The following is a 25,879-nucleotide window of genomic DNA, read 5'->3' as shown; positions in this document are numbered from 1 at the left end:
TTCGCCGGAGCGAGTTTTTGTGGCCCGAAGCTGGAAATCGAGTAAAATAAATTCTGAAAATTTCCGTCTGTGACCTGAAACAATTCACTGGTGGCAACTGACTTCTGCCGCGAGCAGGAGGAAATGATACTTACAGTTTTTTATATGGCGTTGCGTGTCAATTGAACACAACTGAACAACTAAAAATTCAATATTGTTTGTAAGACTGTATGCGTTTTTATTCAGCAATCTCACCAGGCATTTTGACTTGTTATAGTTGGATTGCCATAATACATTGCTTGCTTGAATGATCAGTTTAATCGCGTTCTTAATTGCTTATCGTATTATTTATTATTTACTCTTTTACTTTTTTAACTTCATTGCGTAATTGATTGGCAGCAATATTTTGTGGAGACAAGCCTTTGCTTTCATTCGTACCAGCTACAATGGCCACAACGTTTATGGTCATAGTCATGTTGAAAAATTCTTATGTTAACGTGATGAGTACTGAAAAGCCAGCATGGGGAGTGCTAATAAATTTTGTATTGTATTGTATTGTATTGTATTGTATTGTATTGTATTGTATTGTATTGTGTTGTATTGTATTGTATTTGTATTGTATTGTATCACGAGCCATAATTGATTATGGCTCCTGATTGTATGAGTTACTGACCCAGTTACCGTCAAAAAATAAGGCGACGTCGTGTTCAGTGATTTATGCAAGTAGTTAACAATTCACATTCACGGATTGAGGTCAGCAATGGCGTATTGCAGGGTGATATTAACGTTAACATCGCCAAAACTGGTGCAGTACCTTCACGCGGTACCCCCTGGTAAACTGGCAACCATGTGGTGCCAAACTACACTGGATGGGACCCAGAGCTATGGTGTGCAGGTCATCCTGGACATGCCCCGGCGCCCAGTATCGGCTTCTCCTAGTCGTGGAGACATGGCCAGGGAGGAACCCTGACAAAAACTGTATGGGGCTGCAGGCTGCGGGCGGATGGTGCGGGTGGATGGTGGAAATGTGTTCCACAACGGCCAAGACAGAGACGATATTCTAGCATTCAAGCAGCCAAAGCCGGGGAAGCTCTCTACCATCACTTCTAACACCACCAAGTACGGTTGAGGTTGTGCGCTGGGTCAGCAGCTCTAAGATGGAAAAACTTCTTTGCTACAGAAACCATGACTACAGATGCAACTGAATATTTCATGACCTTACGTCCCAGCCGGGACGATGAGGACGAGTGAGTGATTCACAGATTCACAGACTAAGAAAATAACACTTCAGTGCAAATAAAAAATTATTGATATATTGGCCTGCTCTCAGCCAATCACGATGGAGTAATTTTCTCAATCAAAAAGTAAACGGGGTGATTTTATAAAGAAAATAACGACAGGATTTTCTGAAGAGGCTCTCAATATACAATAGGGTTATTAAAAAAAACTGTTAGCCGTAAAACGGGTCAAATGGACACTTGCGCCATGCATGTTTATTGGATTTGTCGGTTTTCGAAAACATAAAATACAAAGCTTTAGACATGGAAACAGTCCCTGTGGCAAAATGCCGACCAAGAAAGAACCAATTAGAATGTTCGGATTTACCTCAAGACTACCCTGCCACGTAGATCAAGGATTTGCTTTGGCGCAGGGCTGCTGCGAGCCTGGAAGCTGACACTTTGAGCCTGTTAGCATGTAGTCGAAAAGTATGCGCGCGCAAGAACAAATTTTACGGACCTAGTGACGTTCTCTCTGATCCATGAAAAATCATTTTGGCATTAGGAGGCGACCACTTTCTTTTTGTCATGAAGGTTTCGTCATGGAGAACCTTGCTCTTTCTTCTAGTTGTCATTGTCAACGGTTCGTTGTGTGGGAGCGACAATCTTGCAGCGAATCCAGCGACAAACAGTTCTTCTGGGTGAGTAGCTAGGGTTAGTTATAACCTCAGGAAAATACCAGTTCCCAGTTGTGTTTACACGGGTCAGTTATTCCTTTTAAGCATTTAAATTGTAGGAGCATTTGTCAACAATTAACTGTTTATATCGATTTTAAGCACGAGAAATACAACGGAGCCAGCAATGGTAAATGGTACAACTCCTTCGCCAGTTACGACACAGCTTCCGACAACTACAGTCGCACCAGCAGAGGAAGTTCCCGAGCCACCAGAAGTGGAACAACACAGCTCGATGACGATATTTTTTATTCTTCTTGTCGTAGGTATGATATTAAACGTTTTTAAGACTTCTTTGAGTTATTTGTGACTTAATTTGTACATGAAAATATATAAGTTTACACTCAAGTCACTGGATGATTTTGCAAGAATCCAATTTAGATACTGTTAATCGAGGTGCCTAATATTCAAAGGTGTTTTAATTCACCGACGTGTGGATGTTTATTTAGCAAATATTGAATGCTTCCCTGCTCGAAAGTTCCTAGCAATGAATTGCAATGTTAATTTGATAATAAGAATAAAACGAGGACGAAGAGGAAGAATCCGGAAATCGAATATATACGTTTTGCAAAATATTCTATGTAAGGAATAATCCTTTGTTTACAAGTAGAACCATATTTTATCTTTTGTGATGTTCAGGCTGGTAACAGGTGACTAAGTCATTCCTCGCATTGGTATGATCACTGGTTACTGATCATACATATCAACCCTCTTATTCTGACTTGTTACCCTATTTGTTCACATAAGAGTAATGTGAGCCTAACGTGAGTTACCAAATAGTGTTTTTTTTTTTTTTTGGAGAGATATAGGTCTTAAACATGATTAGGTTACATGTTTCACATGCTCAAAACTCTCCCCCAAACTCTATAATTTGCACAAAATTTTCCTGTACCTCTTGCACCTCTGTGTTGTTTTTACATGGGTATAATTTTTTTCGTCTTGCTGCATACAGATTTTGTACATTATGAAATTTACAATTTGAATTCTTAAACTGAGGCTGGGTGGTTGAAATTTACTTGTCTGAATTTCATGAAAACAACCAAGCCTTAAGGTATTCACATTGGTGTGTTGTGCTTGTCCAATCCTTCAAAGTAAATGCACAAAAAATTTGCAGTTCTCCCCATGCCCTCATATGCCATCCTTAAGTGTGTTTCTATTTTTTGTATGAAATATCTTTAGTGTCTTGTTTCAAAGATCATAGTTTACATGGGAAAAAAGCATGGCTTTTTAAGTGTAGCAAATCTTTTTCTCCATTGATGACCTGCATTTTGTTTCCTTTACAGCCCTTTGCATCCTACTAATCCATTTTTTGCTGAAGACAAAATTTCACTACCTTCCTGAAAGTGTCGCCGTGGTATTTTTGGGTAAGTTTCTGTTCCTTTGATGAACGTCATTTTGTAACCTAACCAGTAAACATCATGACCATCAATTTAAGATGTGTCATTTTTTAACGACTTCTGTCATAGCATGGCTTGAATATTCAAAATCCTGTGTTATATTTTTTTCGTGTATGAATTAATAAGTAAAATGCAAATTATTACCTAACACTGTGCTTGGATTTCAACCAGACATTATAAAAAATCAACTACAACTCAGTCTTTGAATAGCATTTTTATACACAACTAAGCATTACATTGATATCTGTGTTTTATAAATGATAACGAACGTGGTATACTAGTTGTGCACCTTCGAAGTAAAAACTCAATCCTTTTGACTTGAAGTGCTGATGCCATTGTGTGCATGCATGCAAATTGTTGTGCAATTAGTTATTAATACATTGGATGAAGAATGGTTGACTGGGTGACCATCTCAGCCTTGCTACTCAGGCTTACACTGTGTTTAAATGCTATATATTGCATTCGGCAGTTGTAGGACCTCATGGCAAGATGTAAGCTAGTTTAACCAAATAGTGAACTCTACTGTATAGGCAAAATGGATTGTGGGTCGTACATTTATTCAAGGAAAGTATTGTTTCTTAAAGCCCTCAATTTATTTCAGGTGCATTGGTTGGTATGGTTATAAAAGCTTTAAGCCATTTTGCTCTTGGAGACTGGCGGGTTTGTATTAATGTTATTCTTGCAACATGTTGTGAGTCACTTACATGTTAAAAGAACAGCTTGAAAAAATGGTAGCAAGAACTTGGTACTGTAGTATTATGTTGTGTTGTCTAATACAGTGTTTTCAAAACAAGCCAGCAACTGCCAAAGTTCCGCCGCCTACTTGAGTATATGTCGCCAGCTGCTCTGGTTATAGTAATCAGGTTGCAACAAACAAGCTCAGCTTTGTGTCTTACCAATAAATCTTTAATATGGCAGAGTAACATCACACTCAATTTTGCGGCAATATTTTTTTTTGCAATAGCAAGCTTGTTAAAAAGAAAGCTCAAAGCATCAGCTGTATTTTGTGCCCTTCTCATTATAGGATGAGGGGCCTTGCAGCCCCAAACTTGTCATAGCCACTTACTCTTTCATCTGCAGTTGCGTACTTCAAAACATTTTGAAACCCCTGTTAATACATGTAGAAGAGATTAAACATCAACATGTTAAATTCTCAAAGGCTAGATGGCCTTCAGTTCCAGAGATCTTAATTAAGATGTTGCTTAGAGCATTTTGTTCATAATTTAATATGAAGATTATGACATTTTCTACTTTCCTCCACATTGTTACCTTAAAGTTTCAATTTAGTCTACAGTTTTTGGGTAATTACATGTAGTTATTAATTTATTGGGAAATAAATGGGGGCTAATCTTCTTTGAGAGGTTAAGACACCAATCCTTCAGTTGCTCGAGTTATTTTTTTCTTGTTTCTTTCCTTACAGAAAGAGGAACACTTTAATCCTACTGCATTTTTTCTAATTTTGCTGCCACCAATAATTTTTGAATCTGGTTATTCACTTCATAAGGTGAGATTGTAACTTGTTGAAGAATAAATAATTTACCAAGTATAAAAATTACTATTATTAACTATACAGGGTGGACTTACCCAACAAAATGGTTGAATATACACTGTATACCATTAGAATACCCAAACCCAAACATAAGAATGTCATATGTTCTGTGTTGTAACACCATTACTGTGATTTACATCAATACTAAAAAGAGTTCTGTTAACGCAAACTTATATAATCAAAATAAGTTTACTAACAACTTTGTTTTACAGGGTAAATACTTATTTGTCAACTTGAATTTGCAAAAAATGAATTGCTGTACATAGTGAGTTTGTGAAGCTGACTTTTTGAGCATTATCTCTTGACAAATAGCTTAAGTGTTTGACTTGCCTGCTGACACAGCCAAACAGTTTCCTTAGAAACTGATAACTTTGCTACATATAAATACACCAGTAAGCTTTTGTTTTATTTTCAGGGGTCTCGTATTGGAAGGACTTTTGTTTGCATCTAAGATTTTGGGGGTATTTTTATTGGAAAGGGGTCTTATCAGAATTGAATAATTTACTGTTTTACAGTATTGCCTGGCGTGTATGTGGTAAATTCTCATGAGTGCTTTTCTCTTTCTTTAGGGAAATTTCTTTGCAAATATAGGCTCTATTATAGTTTTTGCCATATTTGGAACAGCTGTGTCTGCAATTGTCATTGGAGGTGGTATCTATTTATTGGGGAAGGTAACTAACAGTTTAAATTCACTACATGTAGATTTTAAAATAAGATATCTAGCAAGTAACAGACAGCATTAAGAAAATATCATCTCACAGTGTTGATATCAAAGCAATTTGAACTTTTTCTACCTTTTTAGGGTGGTGTTGCATTTCAACTTGATTTAAGAGAGAGGTAGGCTTTGTTCAGAAGTGCTTCAATATTACTTTACATGTACCTGTAATGTACAAAGTCACATATTTGTGCTCCGTTAAAGGAGTGATGCCACAATGCATCAAGTCATATTTTCTCAATGTACCAGAGTCCTAAAAATCAAATGAAGCATTCAAACAATGTTGTGTGTGATAACTTAGGGATGTTGCAGTAAGACTAGTGGGTTCTATTCTTCACTTGCCTGATTGGCAAAAGAAGTGTATTGGTGTAAAATGTGAGGAATTTCGTATTATGGAAGTATTGATTGGAGATCAAATCAGATCAGATCAAATTGTTGTTTTAACTTTAGCTTTTAACTGAGTAATTTTGCTAATGGGAAGACTGTTTGGGGCTAGTAAAAATGAATTTCAGGTTGGTACATGTGCATCTTAGTAATAGCTTTCTCCCTGGCAAGTTGGAAAAATGATTTTATTTTTAGCCTGAAATGAGTACAGCAATAAAATATCACCACAGAAATAAGTATCTTTAGTTACTGTTACTTTATATGTTTTTGGGACTTAATTTTGGTGAGCATCACATTAGTAATAAGATGCAAAATTAGGGCATGCAAAAAGGTGACTGGGAAAATTAATGACAGCAGAAAATTAACTTCATTTTCCAAAGTTCCATGTTGATGCTCTCTTCCACTGAATCATAAATAATGTTGTGCTTTGTCAAAAACAAACTTATATGATATAGTCATAAACTGAAGATATTCATACAGCATGTGAGCGAATTACTGAATCTCTCTGATTTTTATTTTCAGCTTTGCATTTGGATCACTGATCTCAGCTGTAGATCCTGTAGCAACACTGGCCATCTTCCATGCCTTGGATGTTGATCCAACATTAAACATGTTGGTGTTTGGCGAGAGTATTCTTAATGATGCAGTCTCTATTGTCATGACCAAGTAAGCTTGTGGTAATAGGTCATATATTCATAATCTCATGATTAAACTGAAACAATCGTGCAATGGAGGCTTGCTTGGAATAATCTTTCAAATGCAAATGATGTGAAAACATGTTGTATGATAATTATCCACAGTTATAGTTTTCATTGCAAGGTAGTTGCATTTTAATCCTCAGAATAAGAATATTATCTATTACATAACTTTCATGTTGTGAGAATCATTGTTTATATATTTTAAAGTCGCCACCACCACCACCACCGTATGGCACTCTAACTTTGTTATTAATGATTTCTCTTTTGCAGTACCATTCTTGAAATGGGGGCTGCAAAATATGCAGAGAGCAGTTCTTTTGAGACCTTCTTTTCAGCTGTGGGGAATTTTCTAGTCATGTTCTGTGGATCAGCAGGCATTGGAATATTGTTTGCGCTGATAAGTGCTTTGATATCCTTCAAAACTAACCTCACCTTAGCAAAGTTGTAGTTGCCTTTGATTGTTTTCATCTTAACTGATTTAAAGTAAAGAACATCCTGATCATTTAGCGAGGTTATAGTCAGATTATTTCCTTGACGATGTCACCTTTTGAAGCATGTTGATTTACGCAGCACTCCATCTTTAGAACTTGGTACCATGCTGATATTCTCTTATGCACCTTATGGCTTAGCAGAAGGTCTTAAACTATCAGGTAAGCTCAACTGCTTAAGATGACCAGGTGTTGGGAATTTGCCTTCCATGTCTATAGCTACATGTCACAGATTTACTTGCGTTCACTTGCATTTGTCGTTGATAAGGATAGCAAATCTTAATGTATAGGAGCACTTTGCTTAACCTTTCTCTGCCTTGTGGTAGAGATTATCGATAAAGTATTAGTCAGAGAAATGAACAAAAACCTGACTTGTATGGAATAATAGATCTCAACTTTTGTCCATGTGCACAAGCAAGCAGGTTCTCTTTCAAGTTACTTGTGATGCAACAGCTGAAAGATCACCATGAAAATCTCTAGAAAAATTTAGTAATTGTCACATTTGCTGCATTGTGTGACCCTTGTGTGTGTAAGGCATATCTTGGCTTCATCCTTAGCTATAATGGTGCATCGCACTTCAATTTGATTTATTATGAAGCAACAATTTATTCACATGCCTGCAGTGGATTTTCATCAAGCTTTATCTCACTTCACCTTCATGTAATCTTACCTTTTTTTCTTTTTGTTCAACTGCAGGCATTATGGCTATTTTGTTCTGTGGCATTGTCATGTCACACTACACCCATTTTAATTTGTCTCCCATGACACAGATTACAGTGCAACAGATTTTCCGCACAACAGCCTTCATGGCAGGTATATACATGTTATTTCACTTCTTTTCTAAACCTCAAAAAGTCACTTTGTTCTTGACGACTGCTCAAGGCTCGACAAAAGTGCTGTCCAGTTGTCCAGGACAAGTAGATTTTCATTCTGGGCATTTTGGGCAACTTTTCATTCTCACTTGCCCGATGGGCAAGGGATCAGGTAAGTCATCTGTCAACTATATCATTAAAAGGGCAAACTATGGCTTGCCCGGAGCAAGTAAAATTTGAGAGTTACTCGTCCCAAGGGCAAGCTGGAATTCAAGTTTTTTTTTAGCCCTGTAGATGTACAGTTTTTAGGATATTTAACAACAGTCAGTTTCCTCTATGAGATGCACTCGCAAGGAATCATACTAGTTGTATTCACTAAAGCAAATATCCAGTCCAAGATGATGAATACAACAACCATGATTCCCTGTGGGCACATTGATTCATGCTTTAGTGTGCATCATCAGATTATTATGGACAAGGGAATTTTTTAAAGAGGCATAAAAGTAGCTCTAGATGCAGCTCAGGGCAACTCTTTGCCACTCATTAGCTGTTAGATATGCTGCCTAGTTTTTTTGTTGTGTTTTGGAGAAAGACAGCTGGCAGCGCATTATTTCTTATGAAGCATCATAGGTATATGATAGGTTCCCAATAGGCCTATGTTCACTAACAGGCTTCCTGGAATTGTAGCAGGGCAGTCTTACAATTTTTTTGTGGTGACAAGGGGGGTTAACTAGTGATCAACTGTTCTTACATCCAGGAGAGTGGCTATATTTTTAGTCACTTGATGCTTTGGCTCAGAAACAATTTAGTGTGATAGGTTTTGCTATTACTGACTATTTGTGCTCCTTTTTATTTCAGAGACATGTGTATTTGCTTATCTAGGAATGGCAATTTTTAGCTTCAAACATCAGTTTAGACCAGCATTTGTCATATGGACTATAGTAAGTAACATAGTATGTCTACTTGTTGTTTATAATGCAGTTATTACATTTACTTTGTTCTTTGAATTTTATTTCACTTTTTAAGTAATAGAGAAGACTTAAAATAACTTAGTTTTAGTTCACTCTTAGGAATTCACTGAATTCACAACCAAAATGTTTCCTTTGTAGAAATTGTCATGTTTTGGACTTAGGGAAGTATTTTCCTTTACAGTTGTAATAAGGGAGAGTTGGCAGGGCTAAAACTCTGCATTCAAGTCTACAAGTCTAATGGCTTTCATAGCATGAAACCACAAGGAGTATTTCTACTCCTCCCTAGATGGCATGCTAGGTTTCCACAGGGGTTACCACAGCATTTCATTTGCTTGTACCAATAATTTTTTACTTAGGTGGAGGGAGGCACTGTCAGATTAAACTCACCTCCCCAAGAGCTTGACACAGCAATTTCTGACCAGGGATCAAACCCATACCATTCGAGTTGCATAATGCACAGAGATTCCAGACTGACTTTTATTTCACAGTCTATAACTATTTGTCCGGCCCTATACCCCACTCGGGAGCAAGGAACTAAGCTAAACTATAACTATTTGTACTTGACAACACAAGAGTGGTTCATGTGATTACATAGTCAATTACACTTCTTTGCAGAGAGATGAGATGTTATTAACTATTATTTCTACTTTGCACCATCATCGCATTTTTGCGAAGTCTTGATGACCAGCTCCTTAGAAATACAAACTGAACTTCTTTATGTGTCCTCTTAATCTTTAGATTCTTTGTTTAAGTGGACGAGCAGTGAACATTTTCCCGCTGTCCTCTCTTGTAAATCAGTTTAGAGATGTCAGAATTCCAAGGAAGACACAATTTATCATGTGGTTTAGTGGTATGTTTGAACTGTTTGACGTATAAAACCAAACCTGGAGGTTTGTTCCTTCCATTAACCAGTTGTTAAAGTAAAACAACTCATATTACATCCCGGGGGAGGAGGGGCACTACCTATAATGGCCTTCACAGGGGGTGGGGGGGGGGGGGGGGCTCCGCCAAAAGGTGTGCCTTTTTCAGGCTTCAGGTGTATAAAAGGGTTAGGATTTCACAAGTTGAGGTGTATAAAAGGTTAGGGAAATCTGTCATTTAGTTATTTTAAAGGGCCTTTAATTAATATATTTTGAACAGATGCACCTTATGGTTGTATCATTTCATTTATTAGGCACTACATGAAAATGACAAGAAGGCTTACTTTGATTAATCTCTCACTTTCTCCTGTCTCGGAGACCCATTACTGAATACTTGTGTTATTTTACACCATTATTATTATTAGATGGAAGTGTTTCCACGAAGTTTACAGATCACAGAAGAACATAAGCAATGTAACTGTACATTATATTCAGTAATTTGTTGTGTTAATATATTTCTAGGTTTGCGTGGTGCTGTGGCGTTTGCTCTTGTTCTTCACCTTCAGTTGGATGATGAAAAGCGCCATGTTCTTATCACATCTACACTCATTATTATTATGTTCACAATTCTCTGTTTAGGAGGATCAACTCTTCCCTTATTAAAGGTGTGCAGAGTTTTAGATGCTGGTAGTGTTTTAACGTTTGTTCGTAGCTAGATCAAGTAGTGTCGGATGTAGTGTTTTTCTTAAATTGTTTGCAGGAATTTCTGACAGTATCTATGCTTTTTACTGGGGTTGTCAATGTCAATAGGACTAATATGGCTGATGTATGCCAGTAGTATGGAAATGGTGCATTGTTGGTGCTGAGCTAATTAAATATGGACTTTTCTATTTTCCTTTTTTTTAAATCTACTTTTGCAGTTTTTAAAGGCCGATCAAGGGTTGGAAAAAGGTTTAACACTCAGTAAAACACAAACAGAGGTGTGTCATCAACAATCTCATTAAACAGTAATGCAGTCAGTACGTTTGTTTCATCGTTTCTACAGTGTTATGAAAGACAAAAAGCAGGCTGTTTTGGATTTGAAATTAAGTAACCTGGTGATGTTGTTGATTGACAGGGTAAAGCAGTAGATGCTGACCAACTAACAGATGATGAGTGGAGAATAAGCAGCAGAAAAGCCCTCAAAGGCTTTACACGGCTCGACGCTAAATATTTTATTCCATTCTTTACTAGAAAGTTCACAAGAAAGGTGCGTGATGTGATTGCAGTGCGGTTTAGTTCTTGCAACAGATTGCTTGTGAGCTTACAATGGGTTTGTCCCTGTTCTTTCAGGAGGTCCGCGATGCGCACGAAGAGATGCAGCGGCTAACAAGTCAGTTATACAGCGAGGTACACAGCGACCTGGCCTCTGAGGACGACGAGGCAGAGAGCAGACTGTAAGAACAGAAGAATGAGGAGACGTTTGTCCTTGTAAAGTCTTTGGTCATAGACTTGAGAAAGGCGCGAATTCCAAAGAGTCACCGTCGACTTTTTTGAGGGTTTCCCTTGGAAAAGAACACGTAGTGTCTCAAAAGAGAATTGGAAAATTCTCGTGTGAAGGTGACGCTGGTAAATGGTTGGGCACAACTTGAAGCACAAACCTTAGCCTTACAGCTGACAGCGTTCCTGTTTTATTGCTGTAGCCATTTCGAAGTAAACAAACTCAATATTTGGTAGATTTTTCGGCCAGTTTATGGGAGACGTGACTTAGTTTGCCAGGCTGGCTAAGTGGCGTACTAAGCTGTGGCCGGTAAATCTGGTAAAAACCGTTCTCACAGGACAGGATTGTGCTCCGCGCCATGTTAAGATAGCGAACCCACAATACTTTCACAATTGAGCCCAACAAGAGAGAAAAATTGAATAGAATTTTCACAGCCTACATCAAGTTTGTAGGTTTTGCTATCAGTAGAGTTTTAATATATCAGAATCTATCTGTTGGCCAGGGAGTGTATTTTGATCATTTTATAAGCCTGGTTCACACTAGTGCAATAATGACAGATGAAGCAGTATAAAAAACAGATCAAGTTTTTCTCATGTTTTTCCTTGGCGCGGGAACGTGAAGTTGGCTTGACTTTTCTTTTATGTTATGCTTATGTCATTACATTCCTGCTTTGTTGTTACGTTGTGTTGTTCGTACCGGCGGAAAATGCCAGACGTTGCCGCTATTTCGCTAGTGAAAACAAGGCTTTAGAAACATGGTTTTACGTAACTTAAAATAGTCAACATGGCTGTTATTTATCGTGAAGGAAAGTGAAGTTATTTCAGAACTAAATTATCGCTAATGGCTGGTTCATTAGCTGATCCAGTAAAGAAACGGCCTGTCAGTGCAGGGCCGGGTTGTTGGAAAGCCGGTTAACGCTAACCCAGGATTAAAAGTTAACCGAAGTATTAATTTTTCTTGTATAAAAATGTTTTTTACTGGTAACGTTTTGTGTATTTTGAGCTTAGTGAAGCTCAAAACTGAAGGACAAACATGATAAACAGAAAACGTCACCGAAAAGTTACAAAACTAAAATCAAAATTCTTGTTAATACAGGGTTAGCTTAATCGAGTTTTGAATATCCGGGCCCAGAAGAATAAGGATTGAAACTCCTTTCTCTATTATTTCACAAGACAAGCATGTCTAAAGGTCTGGATAGTAGCAGACATATTAAAATTTTGAGAAACAACACAACTTTTGTTAAAAACATGTTTCATTATCATGTTTCCTTTTGTTCTTATAGTCAATTAGCATTTTGCGTACACTATATATTCAACTCTGTACTTTGTAATTTAAACTGAAGATGACAAGATTTTGTTGAAACATGTTTTTAAAAAACGTTGTGTTGTTTCTCAAAATTTTAACAACCATGTCTAAAAAAAAGATAAAAATATTATTTAAGCGCCAATTTAAGGTTGAATTGTACATACAATAGTTATTACTACGTTCTTTTTTCCCTGGCGATGATGTCTTTTCTTGGAAATTTACTTACACTTTCACTCCGCGTTATTGAAAGTTTTAACGCTAAATTAGGTTTGTTATATATGTACATAAAGGTTTGTGTTATCCTTTATAAAACTCGTCAATGCACTTGTTTTATATTTATTTGTTAGAACTTTGTAAATTGTAATGTTATAAAGTTAGCTTAATGTTTCGTTTAGAGTAGCTTGACTAAAGGTCTGCACACAGTTTTCCTGGCATGACCGTTTTAGCGAACAAGTTCTGTTGCGGGGAAAAATTTTGCCCCTGCAACATGTTGCATGAAATTCAGCTGGTTTGAATTCATGCTTCTTGAAGCATGGACAAAAATGACTGTAATTTTCAATGTCGCATTGTGTGCTAGAAATAAACCAAGACCCGCTTGCTGTGCAGGTCCCGTGTGCATCAACTTGCGTACTGTGCCTGCAACATGCGTCCTATGCACAAACGAAGGGGATGGTCCCGCTACACGTCCCGCAACACGTCCCCATGTGTTTGGCCGGCAACTAACTTCTCAAACTATAATGGTGTAAATTTTGATGTCTGTCACGCCGATGGTGGGTTTCTGCTTCGAGTCGCCAGGTTTACGTTCGTTTTGATACACATCTAAAATCGATTCGCTGAAAGCCTCCGCAAACAGAGCACGCAAACGAGACCAGGGCAACCTTCATAACTACAAAGTTCATTAATCGACAATAAAGAACTGTTACTAAGTCAACCCTTGTCGGACCGCAGTTTGGCAGCGCGGTGATCAGTTCCAATGCGGCAACTATGTCCATAACCACCAGGCACAAGTGGAGGAACTGAATGACGGCACTAATTACCTCCCATGCTAAGGCGAAGGCAGGATAGGATATCTTCCAACCAGGCCATTGTTGACGCGGTAACTATATACAGTTATAACTTAGGTTGATGACGGATTACTCACTTAATGGCACAACAACAACAAATAGCTTTATTTACATGACCTTAACTACATACGGCACAGTGTTGCAAAACCTTTGTAAACTAAAACTAAAGCAGTAACGGCTATCAGGAACATCTAGTGTTCACGATGGTCGTTACTGTTTTTAGAGATTGTTTAAAATTTCGAACGATAGTTTCTATTTTTCTATAAAATTCACCTCTTAGAGTAGAGTATTTTAATGCAACACACCTGCAATACGTAAGAGATTGAGATTCGTCTTCAGTTTGATTAGATTCACAAATAGGGCATAGTCTGTTAATCCTTTGTTGTTGATCATATCGACCAGTTGCAATCCATTAAAGTAAACAACAGCTTGACCACTATGTTGAAGCTCAAAAAAGTGGAGTTATAACCCAAAATAAGTCCTTGCCTATATAATAATACTAATAATAATACTTAATCCTCTTAATTAATTAAAATATATTAATTGTAAAGGTTCAAGAATTAGGAATTGCCACGCGAAGAGTCTTCTTGCAGGCTAGACTTCGATGTGATTACACTAACGACCAGGGAACGTATGCCATCGTCCGAAAGGTCATGGCCTTGCCGTTCCTGCCAGCAGAGGAAATTCCAGGCATGTACGCACGCCTAGAGGGAATTGCAGAGTCACCAAAGATTCAGGACTTCATGCAGTACGCCGGCAGAACCGGGATCACGAGCGGAACATGGCCACCGTCATCGTGGACTGTCTTCATGAAGTCAACGACATCGAGGGCTGGCCTTCGAGCAGGCTCTCATGCGTTGCGTCGCTAGAGATGGGTCAGCGAGCGAAGCGAGCTGGTGAGAATCTCGTGCCAGGCCCCTCACCAGCTCGCATAACTCGCTGACGCATCTCTCGCGAGTTTGCTCCTGCCGCAGCGCATGAGAGGCTGCTCACAGACTACCTTGGGCTAGTCTGCGAACGCAGAAGTATTACCGCAACCAGTTGACAGCCAGAAATACGTCTGCGTTCGCAGGCTAACCTTGGGCTGAATCGCCGCGCATCCCGCAAGTCGCAGCTTTCGCTGTACCTCCTGATCGGTTTGTTCCTCCTTGAGGTTCGTTTGACCATAGTTGACTATGGTTTGACTTCGCTTCAGTCAGGCTCGTTTGTGAAATAGTTACGGCGTATTTAGTGGAAGAAGTTCCGGGACCTCCAGACAAGGGTCTTCGCCTTATCGGATGAGTTTAACTCTGGAGACCGCAGTGCAAGAAAGTTCGTTAAGGCGTGCTCCTACCTTGACGACCCAACAGCTTCCCAAGTCGACATTGACCTCAGTCGACTTCCTGTCATCACGTCAACATTGCATTACGTTTGAGATTGCACGATACAGGCCAAAAACGGGTCTTTAGGAGCCACCACCACATCTTTAAAAGTTATGACCTTTAAAAGCAATGTCTTCACAATGCCTATAAAGTTTTTTGTTATTTGTCCGCGGGAAACTGGATAATACATTACTTCGATTGCTGTCGGATGTGATGCGAAGATTAAGGTGCTTTCCTTTGGGGTGATCTGGATCAGGATCAGTGATCCAGGGTCACCGGCTCCGGATCATGGTGCATCAAAGGAACTGATGAATCCATGACCAGAGTGGATTCATAGGTTCCTTTGATGCACCATGATCTGAGCCTGATCCAGATCACCCCAAAGGAACAAAGGAACGCACCCTAACACACTTTCATGGAATATGGAATATTTCTTCTAGTTTACTTTTGCTACGAAACAGTGGAAGTTTGTATTGAATTGACTTTAGAATGATGTGTATCGAATCGACTTTATATGTGTATCGATTCGACTTCGATTTGCATTGAAACGACCAGATACCACGGTCGCCATGAAACGCTTTCAAATTAGAGTGACGATCGATAAAGTAAAAGAGAGTCGGCTTAAGTAGTTCACTTTTACCAAACCCCACTAACATTACAAGGAACAAACGTTTTAGGTATAATTAACTAAATAAAGATACAATTCAGGTTTGTTTTTAGTGAGAATCAGTTGGAACTTTGAGGCTCGTAGCGTTCGTCTCTATCTAACTGTACATTGTACTTGTTGTAACATATTGGCACGTGAGAATTAGCACCTATTGTATATTATATTTTGTGTACGCATATTTAAGTAGGATAGCACATTATGTAAATGTAGAAAAGCACACACATCCACGCGGTGTGTATGAACAAGCAGAATAAACCTATTCGACAACACACTACACTTGTATTTGCTGTTGAGTAGATTTTTTTGCCAATTTGATGTTGGATTGATTTAAAGTTAAAAGAAAACAAATCACAGGCAATTTGTGCCGTTTTTCGTAAATGTCAATCTTGAAGTGTCTCTGATTTTGGCTCGGTATGACGGCTATACAAGCTACCAAATACATAGATCTCAAGTTGCCGTGCGTCGGTTCAGAGATCACAGATGACGTCAAAATAAGGTAAAAAAAAAAGTGACATGAGGCGGTAGCCGAATGTTTCAGCAATGTTCTGAGCACGGCGTGTCTAAAATACTGGTAGCTAGTAACTGGTAGCAGGTAACTGGTAACTGGTGGCTGGTAACTGGTAACTGGCGACTGGTCACTGGTCACTGGTCACTGGTGACTGGTAGCTGGTCACTGGTCACTGGTCACTGGTCACAGGAATTTGGTTAGGTAGGACCAAAACGCATTATTTCCAATCAATTTACAAAAACTTTAATTCCAACAAAAAATAACATAACAATAGAGCCCAACCAACCGTTGACAGTAAGTAATACATGTATCTAAAACGACTTACAATATATTTTCACATTAACCAGACTATGACCCACGGCGTTTGACATTTGGACGTTACTCATCCGACAAGCAGATATCCTCTAAATGAGAACACAGCTGGTAAAAATAACGAACCTGTTTCAATGGCAATGTGTTTATAAAACTTACCTCGTGTCGAAACTCATTTCTTAGAGGGCACAGTCAGCGACAATCGTTCCAATCTTGACGTGCACAGAATCCACACAGAAATACTCAGCGCCGTGCGATCTTATTACAACCCTGGTGAAATATGACCAGCCACTACCCGCCACCCACTACCATTTACCTTTGTATATTAAAATTTGTTGTTGAATGAATAACTTGAAAGAGTGACGAAAGAAGGAATCATGAATGAAAACTTTACTTTACTTCACTTCGTATTAAATATAGCAAAATTTACGGTAAAAAAAAAAAAAAAAACGCGTGTGTGGACAAATAATCTTTTTTATAAGTGTACTAAGGTACATTTAGTTTACTGCATCGGTAGTAAGGGACTTTCACGGTATCAAATCTATCAGACACCAGTCACCAGTCACCAGTTACCAGTCAACAATTACCGGTGACCAGCGACCAGTGACCAGTGACCAGTGACCAGTGACCATTTACCATTTACCAGTTACCAGTCACCAGCTACCAGTATTTTAGACACGCCGTTCTGAGCACATTTTGAAGTCTTCTGTGATCTATTTCTGAACAGACGAACGGCAACATGGAACCTATTTGTTTTATGTCAAAAAAGTCTGCATGCGAGCCATAGGGTCCATCAGGCCGGAGCTTATCCCGGTTTCTATAGCGTGAACCAACTAGGAATATTCTACTCCACCCTGGATGGGATGCTAGTCCATCGCAAGGTTACCCTCAGCATTAACAATACAGTACTGTAATGCGGCGAGACAAACATTACAGCCATAATAACATGTGTTTTTGAAAGATAGAATATCAAATTCGCTGAACGATTTATCCTTCAATTGCCTCACTATTGAGGCATCGTGGCAAATACGTTTGCATGAAACGAAACCACTGTCCACATTTAGCTGCCGTAATGGTACCAATACATATTTCGTTGTAGAGCTTGCTGCAACAGCTGCGTGCGATAATTTCACAGAGCAATTCCCTGGCGTCTTGCTTCGTCTCTTTTGACATCTTCAAAGGCCCTGACTATCCTTTCGCGGTGTTCAAATGAGATTCTACAGTATTTCTTCGTGGCATTTCTGGAGAAATCTAACTGTCACTATGACACACGTATACTGTAGTGCGCCCTCTGAGTTGCACGCAAAAAGTTTCATAAGTGGCCGAATTTACATATATCTGGAAGGGGAGGATTGTGACAATATGTCTTAAAAAAAAGTACATATGGTCCCTTGTTCTATAATCAAAATTTCGAGGAAAATTGGGCGAGATATCTCTGTTGAAAAGAACTGCGCGAATGAGCGATTGTTTTCTCTTAACGTTTGGTGAAAACACGGTAATGTTTGTCTTACCGCACTAAAGATTGTTACCTTCATGGATATAGTTGCATAATAATGCAATTGATTGTGAGTTCTCATGCAAATTGTGTTATTGAAAGTCTTTTGTTGAAAACTGATTGTCCTAAAGTGTAAATGATTGTCGTTTCGAGATAACGAATTTTATTTCAACCAAAATGAAAGTACATTTACAGTCAATGAATGTCAAATGAAGGTATTGTTTATCTTTTGATGATTTTGAATGTTACTACATATGTAAATGTTATTCTTGAACGTTCCTTACGCTCAAATGAAGGTCATATTGGTGTTAATGAGAGTTTATTCACCATAATGAAATAAATTTGGACACAAATGAATGTTTATTTTCTGTAAATGAACAGCAAAAGGTGTAGTGTTCCCGGCCAGGGTTCGAACCCAGATCGTTCTATCCGGAGTTGAGCGTACTAACCATGAGGCCACCGCGCCTCCACTTTATGTCAAAGAAACCAAAAAAGGTTAATGTCGTCATCTATGCGTCTGTCCGCCAATAGATCGTAAGTAAGAACTAATCAAAATGCGAGGGTAGACTTACTATATAACAAGTTATCCATCAAGCTCGGCGCAGCCTCACTGAAGACATCTACCATTGCCTTGAATAATAGATGTCTACACGCAGGGTAGCTCCTCACGGAATAGTAGAATCTCGGTTTCTGGTTTTGCCTCGGTAACTAAGTGTCGATAGAATCCTCAAACGCGCAGTCGAACTGTTACAGCCTAAACACCTTAAAATTTAGAATGCTGCTGTGTTATGGTTTGAATATGGATTCTGGGCATGTTCCAGGGAGCATGTTGATAACTGGAGTAGCGCCACACCAGGGCATGCGCAAACAAGCAAACTACAACAAACAGTCTAGTTTCCATTTTCTTTTTTCTTTTCTTTCCTTTTCTTTTTAAGTAGATAGTGGCTTTTTTACTGATTCCTTTTTCAAAAGTTCTGATGGATCTTCAAATCTGAGAGAGAGCTCTGAAATAGCAGTCTTTATAGCCGAGCAAAAGTTCAATTTTTGTCGCAAGCATGCCAAGGAGCGTTTACCCTAGGGTTATATAATGTGCCGGTATAGACAATGAGATTGCTGCTAGGTTAGGCCTCAGAAAAATATTTACATAGGAACTCTGTACTATTTAGTGGTAAGTAAAATGTTTCGTTTGGACTATGGCCAGTTGTATGACAACTTCATTCCCAGTGTCCTATCTCTTCCTGCTTCGAGAAGGACGGACCGGGAGGACTCTGGGAACGAAGTTGACTTAATGCGGTATACTACACTTTGCCATATATGAGGTAGCTGTTTATAAAGCTAAAGACAGCTGATGTATTGCGCTTCGCGATGCAATAGTTGGTGTTGGTGCAATATACATGTGGTTGGTGATTTCGTTCAGTTTTGGAACACGTTTCGTATTTTAAAGTTGCTTCTGTCGAGAAACGGATCTCAGTTCCATAAATCAGTTGTTGCACAGATGGCAGTGAGGGCACAATTTGAAAACAGTAATGAAGTGGGAGTTTTCTCGAAGCTGACAAATGCATATTGCCTGGTTGGAATCGGTGCATCCGAGAATTTTTACAGGCAAGAATTTAGTTCAAGTTAAGCCTGAGCCTATTAGCTTGAGTTTTTTCTCACATAACTTAGTATTTGTAACGCTATTTAGGCAGATAGCCATTTTGTTATAAGGAGAGCATAATGCTGTAGAAATCACTACAAAGGAGATGGTCGGGAATTTATCTCCGAAGGGAATCATTTAAATTGCTCACAGGACTTTCGTTTCGTTTCTTTTGGAAATGTTCGAGATGCTGGCTGATTATGGAAACTTGGTTTGTATATCATAATGATCATAGTCTCGTGTTTTGGGGCAGACAGAACCTGAGCCGTAAGAGTTCCCTCAACAGAGGAAGTAAAATGAGTGCTAATATGCTTATCCTAATATCAGACGGTGTCCTGTACTTTTAAAGTGTATATGACAGATATTTTTTATTTGCTTGACTTAGTACAATCTGCATGAGATCGTGACATGGAAATGAAAATAAATGGTTAATGTTTTTCTGCACCACATTTTAGACAGCTGAAAACATGGCATTTCCCCTCCAAAACCATTGGGGTTCAGACCTAAGACGAGTCAGGCTTTGACATCAAAACAAGAGTGTAGGTCTACATATCTTTCGTAAATGTTTACAATTTTGAACCAAAATTGGAATTATGCTTGATTGCCTAACTCTTGGTGTATTTCATAAACTTTGTTTGTTTCTAATTGTCCGGTTTGAAAAATATGTCATAACAAATATTCTTGTTTTGATGTCACTGCCTGACGAGTCCCAGATCCTAACCCCCTGTGGTTTCTGACCCTACCAGAAGTGAAATTTCGTGTTTTCAGATGGCTGAAATGTGGTGAAAAGACAGCAATATCCTTTTTTTGGTTTCCAATCTACAGTCTTATGTAGATTCCATAAAACAAATAAAGAAATATCTGTCATTCAGCATATACACTTTATAAAGATTAAAATAAATTCTCCTTTTTAGAGGTAAATGAACTGTAAAAAATGTTCTACACTCTATCTAAGGTTGATCTGCAGAGAAATTACCAAGTTAATTAAATTAATGCTGAAAGAAGAATCTGAACAAGAAAGCCAGGTGAAAATTGTGGAACACGTTAACTAATATGCTTAGGTGAACCTGGCGTGATCTAACATTTGGTTTATACCCTGGACAAAGAATAGAAGCCTCATTTGAAGTACAAGTTCACTGGTACTTTAACTAGTTTACCACATCAGCCTTTTCTTGTCAAGCTTCATTTATCTTGGTGTGCTTATGTGCATGTCTCTGCAGCAAAGCCATGAGCCCTTACATCTAGTCACCAATTTGTTATTTCCTAAGGTAGCAAAATTCATATTTTCTGTTCATTTTTTAGTGTGTTTGAAGGTGAACTCGCTGATGTAATTCCTGTGATTCGTACATCAGTAGCAGGATGCAGAATTATTGGGAGACTTTGTGTTGGTACGTTTATGTAACCAAGATTTACTTTTATCTAAAGTATATCATTATACAGTAATTGGAATAACTGCTATTCCTAAAAGACAGAAGAACACAGGTTGATTTCCCATGAAAACATTTACACACCGTAACTTAATTGTGCTGTCTGTCAAGCTGCATGTTCCCAAAGTCAAGTTGGGATCAACTTGTTGAGAGTGTTAGATTATATATATTACATAAAGTTGGAGCTACAATCCTGGACCAAAAAACTTGGGACACGAAACAAGTTCTCCCCTCCCACCACTTACAATGTTGAAAATCAAGTGATTGTTTCCCTTTTTGTTGAAAAAAAATGCGACATTATTTTTCCAACATTGATCCAGGGGGATGGAGGATACGTGATCCAGCTCAAGGGTCCCAACTACTTTTGTCTGGGATTGTAGTATCTCAAAAATAGAGCACGTTATTGTAGATTGGTACTGAGCAGATAACAATTAGGTCCCCACAGATTCTTTTTTGTAGTCTCTTGTGATGCCCTCCCTGATGCATGCACCCTTGTTTTAATGCTTTAAGATTCAGATATAAGTTACCATATTACAAGAAACCTTACTCATCCATTTTAATTGTTATCCTTTACATCAGGTAACAGAAATGGGCTTATTGTACCAAACACAACAACAGACCAGGTAGGTCACCAAAATGATTAATCTTTTCAGTGCCAAAACTAAAACTATTTCAAGTTGATGCATGATGTGTTTTTGTCTAAAAATTAGGGTGATAAACTTAAAAATTTTACAAACAAGTTTTTGTGCATATATTTTAATATCACTTCAGGCATTATTTAGATACCATCTTACACTGCACCTGAATCAAACAATTACAACTTCATGTAATTGTATTTTGTTGTCTTCATGTTAGGCACAGTCAATCACAATCACAATCACAATCATCTACAACTTACTTCAGGATAAACTACAAGTTCTAAGGAGTTAACAGAGAAAATTATCTTTAAGCCATGTTTTAAAACCAGATGTTTCTCAGATTTCCCATTAGGGGTGTATTTTAATAAATGCTGGTCGCCCTACCACTTTTTCTCCCCAGTTGTTTTGGGTGATCAGTTACTGTTTTTTTTAAATATAAGTATTATTGCAGTTGAAATAAATGGTCCTGTCTTGTTGTTTTATCATCAATCTGTCTTCTAATTGGATTTAAATGAAAGCTTTAACATTATCCACCTTCCTATTTCTAAGTTTCTATTTGCTGGCATGAAAATAATGATGTGAATTATAATGACTGCAAGTCTTTTTACATTCCCAAGGAGCTTCAACACATTCGAAATTCCTTACCTGACACAGTGAAAATACAAAGAGTGGAGGAGAGGCTGTCAGCATTAGGGAATGTAGTTGCTTGCAATGACTATGTTGCACTTGTCAACCCCGACCTGGACAGGGTAATGTTTGCTACTGAGTTATGTAGTGTGAACTTTAATTTGGTAAAGATAAAAAAGAAGACATAATGGAAAGTGTATTCTTTTTATTAACAAGCATTGGTAAAGCGTGATGATATGTGAGGGATTTTGTGAAGCAGCCATTATTTAAATTTATGAGAATTTGATTATTGGTTTTCAGGAAACTGAAGAAATTTTGGCAGATGTTCTTAAGGTGGAGGTATTTCGTCAAACTGTTGCTGGCAATGTTTTAGTGGGGAGTTACTGTGCTCTCAGCAATCGAGGTGGCCTTGTAAGTGTTGGTTTGTTATAATTAAGAAGCCTTAAAAAGTATATTAAAATACATGCAGATTGTTGAAACCATGTATTGAATGAAATTTTGTTACATATTTGTTATTTTTCTTTTAAAAGGGACATTTTTTAAATAAATTGTTTTGGCCTGGACACAAAATAATGTTTTATCAAACCAAACACTGAATAAAATTTAAATGCATTATTTCTGCTATTTGGAGTCACTCTTTGCAAAAAGAAAAAAATTAAGGTTGGGGAAATAACTCTTTGCAGTTAAACTCACAGCTGTGTTTGTTGACAAAAAACAAGGCTTGGACTCTTTGCGTGTGCAGTAAGGATGTGCAGAAACAATTTGCATGAACGTCCTTAAGGTGGAAAAACTTTACATTGTGTGTCTCTCAAGCTTTGAATGTTGGATAATCTGAAGTTTTTTTTTTGTAGGTACATCCTCGAACATCAGTTGAAGGTCAGGATGAGTTGTCATCATTATTACAAGTCCCCCTTGTGGTTTGTCCTTTTCATTTTTAAAAAGTCTCATATTGCATCCTGCAAATAGATACGAGAGAGATGTTGGAGGAGTGGAAATGTACATGTACCTAGCCCTCTATTCTCCTTTTCCCTTACCGCTCCAAACCTCTTAGCATTGCCCCTTATTACTACTCCACATCTGCCAGATAAGGTCAGATGAACTGAATTGTACAGTCTGGTTGGTTAATAGTGACTGATGAGGTGTTCCAGTTTTTACATCAGGTTTATAAAACAGTGAAGTATAACTGAAAGCTTAGGTCAAATGGTGCATGATAGTCAATGATAGTTGAAGACATCAATTTTTCCCAACTACTGGTATCTCCAACTGTTATCAATCATTCACATAGTCAATTCAAATGGCACATTGGAAATTGTGATAACAAGTTGATGACAGCTCAATGATAACTAGCTTCTACAGCCATGCACCTGTTACTTCAATAATATTATTAATTGAAACAGTGATAATTATTTATATGAACAGTTAAATCTCTCCTTACGGACACCTCCATAATAACACAGTGTAGACATGAAGAGTCCACCCACGTGGCAGTAACTTGAAACTGGATTCTTGTGATGAATTTTATCTTGTTTTTGAACAAATATTTGCATCTTTAGAGTTCACTGGCATCAACATCACATAACGTTTTTTGCTCTCCAAAAGTAATGACCCCTGAAAGTAACAAGCCACAAAGGCTGCTAATTCCAAAAGTATTGAGGGTCATTACTTTCAGAAGCTTACGGTATATTACAGACAATTAACTTAGCCCTAGCAAAACCAGCATTCATATAATCTCTTCCTCTATAAAAAGGACACTCAGATCTGCCCCTTTGGTGTCCACATTAAGAGGTTCAACTGTATGTATTGTTCTTGGGAGAGGAAGGCAAAAGGTGGTTGAGATCGTTTTGTGTGATTTTTTGCAAGAGTGTCTTTTCTATATCCACAGGCTGGAACTGTCAACAGAGGCAGTGATGTCATTGGAGCGGGCATGGTTGTTAACGACTGGGCTTCCTTTTGCGGCCTGGACACTACTAGCACAGAACTGTCTGTCATAGAAAGTGTATTTAAATTAGGAGATGGCCAGCCATCAGCCATAGCTAGCAGCATGAGAGCTTCACTGTTTGAGAGGTACATAATTTGCCATAGACGTGTAAATGAATAACAACCAACAAAACCTGACAAATTTGCATTTTTGCTCACAGAGACCAGTGGTATGACTATTTGAAATACTTTGACACTGATGCACTGTCAGTGAGGATTGCACGAAAACTGACAGATCAATCAATCAGCTTCAACTCTTTGATCTTCTCTGGGAAAATTGCTTTTTTTTGTCTAGTCTTGCCCATTTTTGGTCTTCTCTAAAACTCAAATTCCTCGATCCAAATAGTCACAAGACTTATATTGCTGTTTTTTGACTTGTACTGTATATATAAAACATGGTTTGATCATGGTAAGAATTGCATGTAAGATTAATATGGTTTTCTGTTTTTTGTTCCACAGCATGACATAAATCAGGAAAATAAAAACTCTTCATAATGTACAGTCAATTCTCTTTGAATGCACACCTCCAGGGCCAGTGTCCATCCTGAAGAAGCATCTGTCTTTGTGTTAGAGAGGTGTCTGCCTTAGAGCTGTATTCACCCAGTTCTTGAAGGGCAATGAAGTAAAGGACTGGAGTACATCAGACACTTACTTCACTTGAATGTATCAAACAGGTGTCCATCACAAGAGAACTGACTGTATAATAAATACATACACTATGGACAAATAGCCAAGATCTTCCATCAAATATCATTGTGTCAAATGAATTTCACAACGTAGTGAACTTAATATTGTGTGAATGAACATCATTTGCACGTGCTCCATGCCTGGTACAGTGGAGTTTTAAATACTGGTACTTTTCAGAGCAACTTTTTTTCAAAACTTAGGTTGTGTTTCAATATGCAGTTTATAAATAATCATATGGTCAAAAACTTCTCGTCCTGTATTTATTTTTACCACAACCCCAAATTATAACAATATCAAAGGAGACTTGACAAAGGGGTTATAAAAACATATTACGAATATTAGAATCATATCAAAAAGACTCTCACCAAAAAGTATTTGCAATTTGATGTTATTTTGACTATCCAACTGATGCTAAACATGCCAAACTCTATTTTTATGGTGTCTGGTTTTGTTCTTAATAGTCATTGGCAAGGTAAACATCTATGTTTTTGTAATCTTCCATTGATCTTGTAAAGCCTGGTATGGATTTGTAATTCGCTGGAACGTCAGTCGGTCATTTTGGAGTTGACAGCCTCTGCCGCCTTTGGAAAGCAAAATCCAAAACAAAACATAATTTTATCGAATTTTACATTTTATAACCTTTCTGTTGATATATAGTTTGTAGGGGTTCCTTGAAAACAGCGCGCGTACGAATTTTTTTTCTGGAGGACTCCCGCGAAGGTCTGAAGTAACCTTAAGCAGCAATATCGTTGAGATCACAGTGACCTCAAATGTTTCTTCTGCCTTCAATGTTAAATTATTTCAATTTTCCCTGACTTTTCTTCAAAACGTCAATTTTTCCTGACTCAAAATAAAATTCCCTGACTTTTCCCTGACCTTGAAGAATATTTT

The 25,879-nt window shown here is 38.0% G+C and overlaps 2 protein-coding genes across 2 annotated transcripts; both read left to right on the top strand.

Moving 5' to 3' along the window:
* The first annotated feature begins 1,708 nt into the window (after positions 1-1,708).
* LOC110053042 (sodium/hydrogen exchanger 8-like) lies at positions 1,709-15,952 on the top strand. Its single transcript, XM_020759229.2, has 17 exons — positions 1,709-1,897; positions 2,033-2,196; positions 3,214-3,294; positions 3,929-3,987; positions 4,748-4,831; positions 5,446-5,547; positions 5,679-5,713; positions 6,498-6,641; positions 6,944-7,082; positions 7,218-7,323; positions 7,858-7,974; positions 8,832-8,914; positions 9,683-9,794; positions 10,327-10,469; positions 10,725-10,784; positions 10,922-11,053; positions 11,137-15,952. Exons 1-17 carry the CDS (start codon positions 1,785-1,787, stop codon positions 11,242-11,244), a joined length of 1,782 nt encoding a protein of 593 aa, XP_020614888.2. The 5' UTR covers positions 1,709-1,784; the 3' UTR covers positions 11,245-15,952.
* Positions 15,953-19,329: 3,377 nt separating this feature from the next.
* On the top strand, positions 19,330-25,426 carry LOC110053050 (eukaryotic translation initiation factor 6-like). Its single transcript, XM_020759236.2, has 8 exons — positions 19,330-19,598; positions 20,935-21,020; positions 21,639-21,682; positions 22,315-22,446; positions 22,625-22,735; positions 23,176-23,241; positions 24,207-24,388; positions 24,761-25,426. The coding sequence occupies exons 1-8, from the start codon at positions 19,345-19,347 to the stop codon at positions 24,768-24,770; spliced, it is 885 nt and encodes a 294-aa protein (XP_020614895.2). The 5' UTR covers positions 19,330-19,344; the 3' UTR covers positions 24,771-25,426.
* The last annotated feature ends 453 nt before the right edge of the window (positions 25,427-25,879 follow it).

Source organism: Orbicella faveolata, unplaced genomic scaffold, assembly GCF_042242905.1.
Source record: "Orbicella faveolata isolate gen_17 unplaced genomic scaffold, um_ofav_v1 contig_3, whole genome shotgun sequence".
NCBI classification, from domain to species: domain Eukaryota; kingdom Metazoa; phylum Cnidaria; class Anthozoa; order Scleractinia; family Merulinidae; genus Orbicella; species Orbicella faveolata.
This window is presented reverse-complemented; position numbering and strand designations above follow the sequence as displayed.

What these genes read in the sequence shown, in the direction of transcription:
- LOC110053042 (XM_020759229.2), top strand. Translation starts at nt 1,785, where the DNA reads ATGAAGGTTTCGTCATGGAGAACCTTGCTCTTTCTTCTAGTTGTCATT. An exon ending in GTCTCTATTGTCATGACCAA is followed by an intron (nt 6,642 to 6,943) that starts GTAAGCTTGTGG and finishes TCTCTTTTGCAG; the next exon opens with TACCATTCTTGAAATGGGGG. An exon ending in CAACTCTTCCCTTATTAAAG is followed by an intron (nt 10,470 to 10,724) that starts GTGTGCAGAGTT and finishes CTACTTTTGCAG; the next exon opens with TTTTTAAAGGCCGATCAAGG.
- LOC110053050 (XM_020759236.2), top strand. Translation starts at nt 19,345, where the DNA reads ATGTATTGCGCTTCGCGATGCAATAGTTGGTGTTGGTGCAATATACAT. An exon ending in GCATCCGAGAATTTTTACAG is followed by an intron (nt 19,599 to 20,934) that starts GCAAGAATTTAG and finishes TTCATTTTTTAG; the next exon opens with TGTGTTTGAAGGTGAACTCG. An exon ending in TATTACAAGTCCCCCTTGTG is followed by an intron (nt 23,242 to 24,206) that starts GTTTGTCCTTTT and finishes CTATATCCACAG; the next exon opens with GCTGGAACTGTCAACAGAGG.